The sequence below is a fragment of the Sminthopsis crassicaudata genome, chromosome 1 (genome assembly GCF_048593235.1).
Source record: "Sminthopsis crassicaudata isolate SCR6 chromosome 1, ASM4859323v1, whole genome shotgun sequence".
NCBI classification, from domain to species: Eukaryota; Metazoa; Chordata; class Mammalia; order Dasyuromorphia; family Dasyuridae; genus Sminthopsis; species Sminthopsis crassicaudata.
Window position 1 is genome coordinate 660,831,092 of NC_133617.1, and position 14,302 is coordinate 660,845,393.

Sequence of the window (14,302 nt, forward strand, 5' to 3'; positions counted from 1 at the left end):
GTAGTTAATAGGTCTGGGAAAAATCACAGATTTAGAGCTGGAAGAGATATTAGAGATCATCTAGTCCAAACCCCCAATTTTATAGATCAGGTGATAGGGCCCCATGGAAATTAAAGGAAACCTTAGGCTGGAAATTCTGTCAGAGATCCCCTTGGAACAGCCAAATATCTTGGAATATTCTCTGAAAGGATGATGAACATTTCTAGGGGTCTCTATTTTGTGGAAGGGCCCAGACAAGGTACTTTCATTCCTTTTTTAGCTTTGCTCTCAACTTTTTAGACTTCAAAAAATGTCCTCATTTTGGGAAACTTAATTTCTTCCCTGCTCCACCACTCCTTGGAACCTTTTCTTTGTGCAGAATGTAAATTAGAATGTAAACTCTTTGAAGGTAGGGGTTTCCTTTCTTTCTGCTTGCATTTTTGTTCCCTCATTATTTACTATTCTATCTGCCACATATTGTTCAGTCGTTTTGCTAGTTTTTATAATGTTTTACAAGCCATGTAACTTCTCCACCTTGGTTTCTTCAGCCATAAAATAGATATAATAAAACTTAGAATGCCTCTCTCCTGGGTTTATCATTAAAGAAAATCCAATTCACTAGTTTTTCAGTCATATCCAATTCTCTGTGATCCTGTTTGAATCTACTAGGCAAAGACACTAGATTAGTTTGACATTTCCTTCTCCACCTCATCTTCTAGATTAAGAAGATTAGGCAAACTGAGAGTCACACAGCTAGGAAGTGCCTGAGGCCAGATTTGAACTCTGGTAGTTCCTGATTCCAGGCTGGCTAACTATCTGCCCGGTGGCAGATAGTAAACACTAAATAAATATTTGTTACTTCATCTTAAATAACTTAGCCAAAGCCCCAAAGGTTGTAATAATTTACACTGGGACTCATACCCATATTCTTGGCTTTAAAGTTACTACACTTGTCACTGTAGCATGATGTTCCTAATTAATTACACAGATGCCTTACCTTACTAATAGACTGCATTTACAAATACTATGTCTTTTTTAAACTTTTATTTCCCACAATGCCCAACAGAGTACTTACTCACTATTTAGGAATTTGCAGTAGGTCACAAATGTGTGTTGAATAAAATGTATATTGAATAGACGGAGGTATCAGTTTAGTATTCAAATTGTTGTAAATACAAAATAAGTAAACCAGTTCTCAAGTGTGGCTTCTCTACTCCGAGAATACTTATTTTCTTTTCCCATACCTTCCAAAACAAACCTGCTAAGATTCTTAATTCTCACTTAATTATTAATGAAAAATTTATTTTTGTTCACATTTCCACCACCAATGCAGGTCACTGACTGTCCTACAATTTACAATCTAAGAGAGGTAACTGAGATTATGGAGGGGCTAAAAGATTGCCCAGGGTCACACAGTTATTATATGTTTAACCCAGAGTTTCCAGGGCATTTCTGTTCCCACCATTCCATTCAGCTATAATGAAAAATGATTGATAACATCTTAAAATATTACCTTTCCCAGGGTAATTTGTAATTCAGCGGGGTTACAGGTTTAAACTAAAGGAATGGAGTTTGGACAGTGGAATTTTAGATTGCAGGCGGGAGAGCGAGGGCGATTTTATTGTTGGTAATAGGAAATCAGAGCCTTCTTATTGACCTCAAAATCACATCACATAGACTATCATCTACTCCTTCTGGGCAGGCATCTGGGATCTATTTGGCTCAATATAACATTAACAGCTATAATAATAGATCAGGTTTCTAGAACACTTTCAGGTTTACAAAGCACTTTCTTTTTGACTGCCCTGTAGCTACTTCGAATAAATTTCTGCAGTACAGTAAAAGGCCTTCTTTACAATGCGGTTCTGCTATCTTTGGATGGTGGTAGTGGTGGTGAGAGTAGGTGGGGCTTAATGGGTGTAATATCAAGAAAGAATTAAAGAGAAATTAATTAAAACAATGTTTATACTTTTAACATCAACAATAATCAGTAAATGTTAGGAGATGACTAATTTCAACATTATCCACTGACATACACACATCTTTACTTTCTAAGTATCTGGAACAAAGAGAGCAATAATTCACACACACACACACACACACACACACACACACACACACACACACACACACACACACCCTTCCCTGCTACCTCTACCCCCACCAATAGTTAGAACAGCAAATTTTAGAGAATGGCATTGATGGGAATCTATCTAAAATTCATTGATATTTCTGTGTCTCTTTTTTATTTTGCTTTCTTTTTCTTTTTTCTCCCTGTGTCTTTTCCCCTGTCCCTGTCTATCTCTGGTTTTGTCTTTCCATCTCCCCGTTAGGTTTATAATTCAACTAAATCTCTGCTTTTATCCCCACAGCTTTTCAACTGTGGGTTTGGTGGCTGGAGACAGCAGCCTGCACGATCTTGTGCCAGAAAAACACAATGTGATCCTATATAAGAGAATCACTTGGAATCTACTTCTACTATCTTTAGAGGTTTAATCTTGATTAATAATTATGCTCTCAATTTATAGATTTACCATGATTGCTTTGAGATAGAAATTTCTCAGACTAAGTGTTTATAATTCCTCATTATATACTCTTCTTTTTCTTCTGAGAAGTCATGTCTGGTTTATTGACTGATTTTCAAACCCACTACAACGCTCTATCTGCCACATGTTCAAGATCCAGGAAACCACATGTTTGAGTAATGTTACTATATTGCAATCAAGTTAATTGATTATTAGAACTTTCTTTGTTCCAGAAGCCAACACAGTCATTTCAAGGGGCTAGGTTATTATAAGATAGATTTTTCTTCCTTCCTTCTCCTTCCTTCCTTCCTTCCTTCCTTCCTTCCTTCCTTCCTTCCTTCCTTCCTTCCTTCCTTCCTTCCTTCCTTCCTTCCTCTTTCTTCCTTCCTTCCTTCCTTCCTTCCTTCCTTCCTTCCTTCCTTCCTTCCTTCCTTCCTTCCTTCCTTCCTTCCTTCCTTCCTTCCTTCCTCTCCTTCCTTCTTCCTTCCTTCCTTCCTTCCTTCCTTCCTTCCTTCCTTCCTTCCTTCTTTCCTCCCTCCCTCCCTCTCTCCTTTGTCTCATTCTCCCTTTTTCTCTCCCTTCTTCCCTTTGTCTCTCTCTCCCTCCCTTTCTCTTTCTTTTTTTTTTCATTTTCTTTTTGTCTGAGCACATAATTACTCTGTATTAGAAACTTCCTTCACTGATGCAGACTAGCAACATTTTAATAATGTACAGAGTTATGATTGGTTAAGTTTATAACTTGTCCATAGCAACTTGTACAGACAGCTCATGTGATCAGATACAGTATGGGAAACTAGGTTTTCATGGCTCCAAGGTCAGTCCTTAGTCCTGTTTTACATATTACTTCTCAAGTACTCTTCTTAAAAGAGTAATAAAAATTAGATAAATAATAGCTTATCTTCCAAAGAACAGTGCTAGATCTGGATAACCTGGGTACAAATACTTTTTTTTTTTTTTTTGACTCTTACTAGTAATGTGACCTGAAGTAACTAGATGAACTCTACCATTTATTTTAACACTATGTCTTCTATCTTTTGAATCTTTTACATGAGGTCATGTCAATATTAGTAGGTCTATTTTCCACATTAGAAACCAAGATTTGGAAATATATAGGAATTTGCTCAAGATCACATGCTTAAACCCTGGACTTCTTGGGTACTAACTGGTGTAAATTTAGGAAACTCTTGGTCCTCTAGGATTATTTTAACTACAAACACTAATGATATTTACAAGTCTTTTTATGAAATGAGTGGAATTTGTAGACAATGCAGAGCAAATTATGGGAACACTATTAGTCACAATAGGAAATGTAATGACTTTTGATGGACTGAAAACACAAAGGAGAAAAAATATGAAGTGTGGAAGATGAGAACAAAGAACTTTCACTATGTAGGTAGGTTGTAGTAGGCCATGAGTGAGTCTTTGTTCCACTGAAATTTTACAATCTTAGTTTTAGAAGAAGATTTTAGAGACTACCTATAAACCACCACTTGCCCCTTTTTGGCAATGAAGCAATGAATGGGGTTCATGGGTATCATATGCGAAGGTCACATAAATAAGGAATGACTGTGGTAGTATTTGAACACAGGTGCTTTACTTCTAAATACATTGTGTACTTCATTGTTCCATTGCTAATTGGTATTCAAGCTTTATTGAGAGCTTGCTGTGTGCTCAGCATTGAACTTTCAGCTTGTGACAGTTCTGTGTCAACTTCAAGGTAGAAGTGCCCCAGGGTAAGAATTCCCACAATTCCCTCAGCCTAACCCTTTGTTATCAGAATATTTTCTTGCTTTGTTAGGAAATTTGGACTTAGGTGTGTGCATATATATTCATGCAAATAAACTGATAGTAATTTTTATTCTTTACCATTGGGAATCAAAAGTCCTGCTGTTCTCCACATTATATTGAATCTGCTTTTTTTCTAGGAATGCCAATAAACAGATTTAATAGCTATTTTTCATGCCATGTGGTACTGGTGCTGAGAAAAAAATTAAGGATAACAGTTTCTCAGGAACATAAATCCTTCACAAATTGATTCATTACTCTCTGCCTCTGACTCCAGGGACAAGTGTAGGCAGCTTGCCCAGGAAGCCAAAGGCAGGCAGCCTGTTAGTTCAGTTTTAAGGGTTAATCAGGATACATACTGCTACTGTCCTTGTTCTACAGTTCAAAGACTTCTACTCATTCTGGAGACAGGCTTGAGAACCTACAACAGGAATAAACCTGTAAAAAGGTTGTGGCTCTTAAAGAGGCAGAGGAAAATAGCTATGATCATATCTTCCCATTTGCTCCACATGGCCTTGCTGTGACTGGGCAGTAATGATATCTGAAGTAAAATAAAAAAAAAAGAAGTTTAAAATGAAAGTCAGATACTTGGAAGAAGTATTATTGAACTGTTAATCTAATAATTTAATTTCTTTGTTGTTATTCGGTCATGTGTGACTCTTTGTAATCCCATTTGGGTTTTTGTTTTTTTGGGGCGTGAAGATAACTGGAGTGATTTGCCATTTTTTTCTCTAGCTCATTTTACAGATGAGAAAACTTAGGCAAACAGAATTAAGTAACTTGCTGATTGTTACACAGCTAGTAAGTAGCTGAAGCCAGATCTGAACTCAGTTTATTTATTTATTTATTTATTTTTTATTCCAGGCTTAGAATTTTATCAACTTTATTATGTATCTGTCCCTAATTTAATTTAATCTGATTTAATTCCTGCCTCATTTCTATGCTTGAGATCACATGAAAAAGAACAAGGAAAGATAAGGAAGGAAAGGATGGTGAAGTTTGGACAACATAGCTGAAATTTAAATACAAAATAGTTTCTGAAAAACAATGACTGAGGTCATGGTTGATTTCCTCAAGCTCTGACATCATGGTTGAATAACATCTCAACTTGAAAAAAAGGAAAATTTTATATTCTAGCATCCTTATTCCAGAAAATTATTCCTTAAGCTCACAGAGAATCATTGAATGTAAGAACTGAAATAAGAATTTGAGTCATTCTAATCCACTGTCTTGATTTTAGGAATGGGGACAGGACATGGGCTTTTGCTAGCTAGGGAAGTCGCTGGTAAGGAAATTTCCTCTTCCACTGAAATTCACTGAGAAATTAAGTGATATATAGGGTTCACATAGCCAGTGTCAGAGGGGAGATTTGAAGTGGGTGTCATGGGTCCAGAATTGGCTTTCTATCCCACCTCATTACATTAGATAAGAAAAAGTTCTTTCTTTGATTTCAAAAAATAGAAAACAGGTTCTGAAAGGCTCAATCATGCAGAACCTCTGGCTTCACCAAGCATTTTCCTATATTTTAATTTTTTTGTACTTTAATTATTTATGTATTTATCAAATAATCCCTATCATGTTGTAAACTCCTCAAAAGTAAGGGATATTTCCCTCTGTCCTCCATCCTCCAAGTCCAAGACCTTCCTATACATATGCAATTTTGTCCACTGACCCAGGACACGATGTAAGTGGGATCAGCTGGTTATGTTCTATATCTTATTACACAGTGGTATGATGAAATAAATGAGCATCTATGTGTCTCAGTGGATAGAGTTCCAGGCCTGGAATCAGGAAGATCTGTATCCATAGCTGATCTCAGGCACTTACTAGTTGTGTGATCCTGGGGAAGTCACTTAACATTGTTTGCCTCAGTTTCTCATGTAAAATGAGCTGAAAAAGGAAATGACAAATCTCTCCAGTATTTTTGCACAGAAAACGCCAAATGGGGTCTCAAAGAATCAGACAGCTGCAAACAAATAAACAAGAACAACAATAAATAGGGAAATAAACACTGGAGTGAGGAGGTTTTGTTTCAAGTTCCAGCCCTGCCAATTATTGGTTATATAACCTTAAAAAAGTCAAAGAATTCTGGGCTTGGTTTTCTCATTTGTAAAATGAGGATATTGGATTAGAGGATATTTAAGCTTCCTCCCAGAGAGAAAATTCTGATTCTATGAGCATTAGAATGCTTTCTGCCTCTCTCACTAGGATGCTGTGAAAATAAGATAGACGATGTCAATAAAATTATAGTATCTCCTTTGAGAAAGGAATTATGTAAGCACAAGTAATCATTATTATTAACTGTTCTTCAAAATACGCCTTTGGGGTGCAAATTTTTCCCCAGGAAATTCAGCCACAAAAGGGTGAAGATGACTTGCTTCCAGAGTCAGATCAACAATAGGTCCATGAGTCAGGATAACAGAAACTTAGCGAGAGAAGAGATCTCAGAGACCGTTGAGGCAAACCTTTTACCTAATATTAATTTCTTCTGCAACTGACCAATTTTGATCCTGACCAATGATCATTTAACTTCTGTCCAAAGACCTCCAGAGATAAGGAACTTCCTGAGGCAGTCCATTCTATTGTTGTCCAACTTCAATTATTACAAAACTTTCCTTTTATTGAACAAAACTCATCTTTACTATTCTTCTCCTCTACTCTCAGTTGGTTAGGGCCAAAATGAACAAACCAAATCCCTTTTCCACATGACTAAGTTTCTGACTTATAGTGCCCTGCTCCCTGAATATGCCTCTGTTGTCTTCCATCCTGAGGTACTTGGTCTATTATCTACTAATAAAAGTATTCTTGGAAAGAATGGTTGTTGACATGACTCTTCCCTATGAAAAAAGAGGAAATTGTAGCTTGGAAAACAAAACATTGAGGGGAATCATAAATAAATCTACTAAACTCCTTCAAAAATATTAAGGTTCTGAAGCTTAGCTTTGAGAGAGGCAGAAATTCTTTGCAGAAATGTTTATAAAAAAGAGGAGTGAGAAAAAGTTATTAATAATACACACATTACATAGAAATGCAGAAGGAAACTCAGAGCCCATCAAGCCCAAATTTTATAAATGAATAAAATGAGATCCATCCAAGTTAAATGATTTGCCAAAAACAACACAGGTAGTAAGCATCAGAAATGGATTTGAACTCGGTCCTCTTTCTAGACTATTAATGTACATATATACATTATACATATGGCATGGTAAGGTTTAAAATAAATTAAATTAAAATTAAAAATTAAGTGAAGTAAGGAATATAAGCATTATTTTTTCCACTTTACAGAGGAGGAAATGGAACCTCTCAACCTTAAATGACTTACCCAAACTCATACTGCTAGTAAATTTCTGACATAGAGTTTGAACCTATGTCTTCTTCCTCAGGGTTTTGCATTCTTTTACCTGTGCTCTATAGTATCTTAGGCAATCATGTTATACATATATATTTTTTTACTTTAAGTGTTTTTTCCAATTATATAAATTTTTTTTAACATTTGATTTTTTAAAATTTTGAGTTGCAAATTATTTTTCTGCCCCTTCTCTCCCCTCATTGAGAGGGCAAACAATTTTATGTAGGTTATACACATGCAGTTATGTAAAACATATTTCCTTATTAGTCATGTTGTAAAAGTAAATATACACCCCCCCCCAAACAAAGTTTAAAAAAGTATTATTCTGTATTCAGACTCCCTCAGTTCTACTGTCATGGTGTGTATCATAGACATGGAAGGGCTTCTGAAATTATCAAGTTCAACACATTATATATTCTAAACATGTTACATGACTCCAAGAATCTTTCCAAAGCAAAATGATAAACTTAAAATAATTCTACTCAAATTATAACTATCTTAAATAATGCAATATTTAATGTACATTGATTACATGCAAGCCTTTTTTTCCTTTAATGGTACTAGAGTTCCTAATGTCAAGAAGCTTGATTCTTCCATAGCAACTCTCCACACCATCCTATGATAGTGTTGGTGGAGGAAGCTACCATTTTGTTTAGTAGGCTTGGGAATATGAGGAGTTATATGTCTTAGAAGACAGGGAATGAATAGATTAAATAGAAAACAAAAATAAAAACAATGTGAGAGATGCAGAGAATTTCTAAGGTAGAACATCACGAATCATAGTTAATGACATATGTGACTCAAGAAACCCAAGAAAGCTGCCATGATTTCACAAAGTCATCAGTGACACTCACACGGCTATGTGGCCTGGATGGGCAGCTACTTTTTTTTAGCTCATACATAATCATTCTGAAATATTTAATTCGTTATGAAATAACTAATAGAGGATATAAAGGAGCAACTAATGGTTGATGTCTGTTTAGAGAGGAACAAAAGAGAAGCTACTAAAGAACAGAATTTTACTTCAGAGACCTTTAAGACATGAGGGATCATCAGATCCAAGCCCATTCTTGACAACATAGCTGAGAACTGTCATCCAGTTTCTGTTTGAAAACCTGCAGTGGACAAAAGGGAAGGGTGTGGGAAACCACTAATGTCTTAAGGAAGATTCAATGTCTGTGTTAGAAAGTTTTAGAAAGTATTTTTTCCTTCCCCGCTGTAACCAAGACTAAATCTTCCTCTCTGCACTTTTTATCCATTGGTATAATAATATCTTTTCTCTAGGACTAAGCAGAGCAGATCTAATCCTCTTTTCTGTGATAGCCTTTCAAACAGTTTGCAAGTCACTGGGCTTGGATCAGGAAAATCTGGGCTGAAAGCCTGCCTCAGACTCTTGCTAAGTGTGTGATCTTGGATAAGTCACTTATATTATCTGTCCCTCAGCTTCCTCATTTGTAAAATAAAGGATGGGGGCAATAGACTCAAAGGCCTCTAATTTTCCTTTTAGCTCCAAATATTTGATCTTACAATTCCTGCTTAATTCTTCTTTAGCTAAATGTCCTTTTGTGCTTTAATTGATCTTCTGTGGAAGAGTCTCTAGTACTCTTGCGGTTGTTTTCCTATGACTGTGCACTCTTTTGTCCATGTCTGTTTTAACATATAGTGCCCAGAACTGAATATAATATGTCAGCTGTGTCCTGATCAGGTTAAGGTACTATAGGAGTGTTATCTCCCTAAGTCTGGTCATTGTGTATCTCTTAATGTAATTAAGGAGATCCAGGTTAAAAACTTGCCTATGAATATTGGAAGAAGAGATATGAATAATGGTGACTTATATGCAAAAAATGGTGGAAATTATTCAATTCCCCAGTGGATTATTGGAAAAGGAAATAAGCAGTCAAGTCCTGTGAGTAAAAGATAATTGATAATCTGAGGGTTGCATAGGTAGCCACAGAAGGCTAAAAGACCTGGAGGAAGGTCTCTAATGTTTCAGATAGATATTCTATGGAAGATTTATGAGAGAGCACAGATAAGCCTAGGTGAGATGGCTTAGATAAGTTGCAAGCTATACAGATCATACTATTGGAGTGGTAAAGTTACTAGAAAATGAGCAAAAATTAAACTAACAACTGACCTAAAGCTTTCCAAAGTTGGCAGAAATGTATAGTCTTATATCTAAGTCTTGCAGTAGTTCCAGGATAGCGGTATTGTAAATACTGTTATTCCCATTTTTATACATGAGGAAATAGAGACTGAGGGAGGATAAAAGTTAAGATTTTTTTTTTTTTACCCTGAGGCTGGGGTTAAGTGACTTGCCCAGGGTCACACAGCTAGGAAGTGTTAAGTGTCTGAGATCAGATTTGAACTCGGGTCCTCCTGAATTCAAGGCTAGTGCTCTAGCCACGGCGCCACCTAGCTGCCCCCAAAAGTTAAGATTTGAACTTGGAGTTTTCCAACTCTAGATCCTGCACTCTGTTTTCTTTACCAAGTGGTCTCTCAGCAATGTATGTACAAGGAATAGAATACCAAGAAGAAATGTCCATGTGAACACAAATGGTAATCATATACTTATAGGACTGGAAGTGACCTTACGTGTTTATCTGATTTCTGCCTCAATATAAAATTACTAGTAGAACCCTTTAGTCAGAGAAAAAAAAACCTGTTCTTGTTATTTTGTTTTTACAGTTCTGCATGTTGCCATGTAAGGCATGTGGGTGGCAATCTTTGGCTCTTTCCCTTGTTCCTAAGGTTGGCAAGGGATTGAGTGTGAGAGAAACACCAGTGCTTTGCCTCCTTTCCAGAGGGAGGGTACACCTCCCATAACTTTAGCACTCTGCAAGAGAAAGGAATAAAGTATCCAAATAGAATTTAATCTGGCTCTTTTCAGCTAAAAAAACTTCACTTATGTCTCTAAAACTGCTAAAGAATAGGTTTGGGCATCTAGGAGTTCCATAGCCAAAATAGCCACCCCTTCATTTGGAATTACAGAATTTCCAAGATGAAAGGGATCTTAGAGATTACCTAATTCCATCTGTCCCCTACCCCAAACTTACATTCTAGAGATGAAGAAAAATTAACTTTCCCAAGAGTATACAAATAATAGGTTGCAAGATTGGTTTAAAAAACTTTGTTTCCTGACTCCAAGGTCAGGTCTTCTTACTGGGGGCCACTTTTCACTTCCAGATCCTCTTGCCCCAATGAAAGGAAGGTTTGAAGTGAGTCCAGTTTGTCTTTTACCTTGTCATTATGTTTCTATCCAGCAAAAATATCCTATGAAAATGTTGGGACTAAAAATACTTTTTGAATAGAAAAAGATATCTTGATGATGTAATTGATAACAGTCTTGGACCTGGAAGGAGTCAAATGAACCTGGGTTTAAATATGGCCTCAAACACTTACTAGATATGTGATCCTTAACCTCTTTCTGTCTCAGTTTCCTCATTTGTAAAATAGTGATAATAATGGCAATTCCCTTTCAACATTGTTGTGAGAATAATGTAAACACAAGTCCTGGTATATATAGGTGCTATAGAAACGCTTGTTAAAAAAAGGAAAAAAAGTGTTTTAAGAAGGCTTGGATAGCTCTGAAAGTAGATAATATTCTAATACCATATTACAGTTTATCAGTCTAAAGAACACACTTACTTTAATATTCAGCCCAAGTTGGGTGCTTTATTTTTATTCCTTGATATCAGTGACAAAACAGCCCTAGTTCATCACTGTTTCCCCTTTCTAGGCTGTCTTTCACTCCCAGACCCTCTCAATTTCAAATTCAAAGATGAAAATTTTTTTTGTCCTAGTTACATTTTATAGAGGCAGTTTTAAAAATCTTTGTGCAGCTAACTTGAGATACTGTGTTTCAGAATACTATTCCACAGCTAATTCCATAAGCCCCAAGGTATGAATGCATAACAAAGCAAACTAGATGAACAACTATACGATCAGCATATTCCAACAAAGTGGGAGAACTCAGCTTTTCTAATAAAAAAAAGTGAGGATCTAAATCCTGCCTTTGCCACTTACTAGCTATATAATTTTGAACAAGCACCTTAGCCCCCTGGGGTAGGATGGGAGAGGCTGGGGAGTGTGCAGTAGGGGTGATATGTCATAAACAGACATAAGTAAAAAGCTAAGTCATTTGAGGTAGACAAGATTGCTAATGATTTTGGGAACCCAGGAAAGCTTTGTGAAATAGGACCAACTTAGAACACAGTCTTCTAGCATTTATAAAGCCCTTTGATGAAGGCCAGACTTAGGAGATGTGATGATGAGGGAGGAGTGTATCAACCATATAAAGAAAAGTGATTGCATTGACTCTAAAACATAATAATACCAAGCCAGTCATCATTTTTACACTAAATCATTTCAACAAGCAACTCAGATGCTTCGACTTCTTATTCTGAATGCAGTGTTTCCCTAGAGGATCTTCTGAGAGAAGTGTATTGCCTTTTGAGAGAATGAAGTAAATGAAGGTAAAGATGAAACTTAATTGGATGTGATTTAAAGGAATCCCAGATAGACAGAGAACTACAAAGAACAGAATACGAACGGATTCTGGGAGAAACAACTTTTCCCTCCCTGAGCGCTCCTATAATTTTTTTAGGATAGCAAAAGAGAAAATTTTGATGATCTTTCTCTCTTCTCTCTTTCTCCCTTTCAGTCCTAATACTTTTAAGATCATAAGAAGAGGGAAGGGTATAAACATTATTAAGTACCTATATGTGCCAGGCAATGTGCTAAGTGCTTTTACAAATATGATTCTCATTTGATCACAAATGTCAGTAATAGTATTTAGATCTGGAGTCTCTGTTAAAGACATGCAATGGAGAAATCATTTTTAAAAAGTAGCTATGCTTTCACTTTGGAATACTATGAATTTTACCTGTTCATGAATTTTACCTGTTGTCTTTTTGACATTTAAACTTGGCATTGCTTAAATTTGATTCCTCAAAGAATAGCAAAAAGACAAGGACATGAGGACATGAGAAATGCTGTTATATTTCATCCTAGAACAATCAGTTACTGTTTGATGCATGATTAACTCTGGGTTTTATTGAAGGGTCTATCCCTGGATTTTTTCTCATTATGACTTTAAAGCAGCATTTCATACAGTGCTGCTGCTGCAAGCTACAGAGGACAAAGAGGAGAAGGCAATAAAGGGGAGATGGGATCTTTAGCATCCCCAGTGAAGTATTAAATTTATTTTGTACTTACAATAGCTGTGGGGGTTGCAGCCAACACGCAGTACAGCACGAGAGGTGAGATGAAGCTTTCTTCCTCTGTCCCAGGGTAAGGCTTCATCAAGTCTCCATCCTGACAGAAGAATCCTTGGATATGCACTTGGAAAGTGTCAGTACATTCGAAGTAGTAGGCGAGTAATACGGTCCCAGCCATGATGACGAGCTGAAAATAGAGCATGGTCACACACACGTTAGTTGCTGTTCCCTCGTTTCTTAACTGCTTTTACCCTACAGGGCAGGCTCCCTACATCACCCAGCATGATCAGAGTGCATGTGCCTGATTGTGCCAGTGCTGGGGCATGAGTGTGCGTGTGTGCCTGTGTATGTGCCTGCCTTGTGACATCTGTTAAGTAATACTATGCAGTTCCATGTTCTCAGGGAAGAGGAATTTAGACACTTCTGATATGATCCTGAGCTTCCGAAGCTACTTCTCAGGATGTCTAAAAGGCTGACAAGACAGTTAGTGACACTATTGCAGTTGGCAAGACATCCAAGTGACATCACTGCATAAATGATTTTCCTTCTCCCTGATATGGGCTTTGCCTTAATACCAAAGTGATTTTCTGTGGAGTAACTTAAATACTTTGTAGAAGTTACACCTTTATTATTCCTTTGAGAAGTAGGGATGAATGACTATTAGTTTCAGAAACATAATTATCTGTGAGGTATTTGTGCGGCAGAAGTCAGAGTACTTGCAAAATCCTAATACTAGCAGTACTGCTTTAAAAGGGTCAGTTAGCACCATAGGAATCACACCTACATAGAGGCTGTGGTTTTGGTTAGCGGGTTTGAAGAACAGTGGCTGTTAATGGTAATGAGGTTACAGGTGGCTAATGACTGTGTTGTAGCATTGAAAGTATTAGAAGAGGAAGATGGGTGGCCATTTGGGTGATGCAAGTAGTTGGATTAAGTCAACAAGATAGAGGATGCAGAAGAAAATAAATCAATAAGTATTTATTAAATAGATACTATATTCCAGGCATTGTGCTAAGTTCTGGGAATATGAAGACAAAAATCTTGTCCTAAAGGAACCTACATTATATCAGAAAATAAATACAGATAGGTATATGTGTATGTATGTACACAGAAATACTGTTTCTGACACTATCTCTGGGTTTCTCTCTCTCTCTCTCTCTCTCTCTCTCTCTCTCTCTCTCTCTCTCTCTCTCTCTCTCTCTCTCTCTGTCAATCTTTGCCTTTCTCTGTATGTCTTTGTCTCTCTTCATTCCTCCATCTATCTATTTATCTACCTATCTAATATGGGGAAACTTTTTGGTGTGAAGAGGTCTAGCAATTGGAAAATCAATCAGGAATGGCTTAAAGTAGAAAGTGATGCTTGACTTATTTAAAAGGAAACAAAAGATTCCAGGTGGTGGAGGTGAGGAATAATTATATTTCTGGCATGGAAACAGCCATTTGATTCT

At 36.7% G+C, this 14,302-nt stretch overlaps 1 protein-coding gene across 1 annotated transcript in view; it reads right to left on the bottom strand.

Annotated features, from left to right (window-relative positions):
• The window catches only part of PLPPR1 (phospholipid phosphatase related 1), a 341,929-nt gene that overhangs the window by 63,476 nt on the left and 264,151 nt on the right, over positions 1-14,302 (bottom strand). Inside the window, exon 3 of the mRNA XM_074283023.1 lies at positions 12,853-13,041. Within this exon, the coding sequence (XP_074139124.1) occupies positions 12,853-13,041 (189 nt within the window). The remainder of the gene's footprint in view (positions 1-12,852; positions 13,042-14,302) is intronic.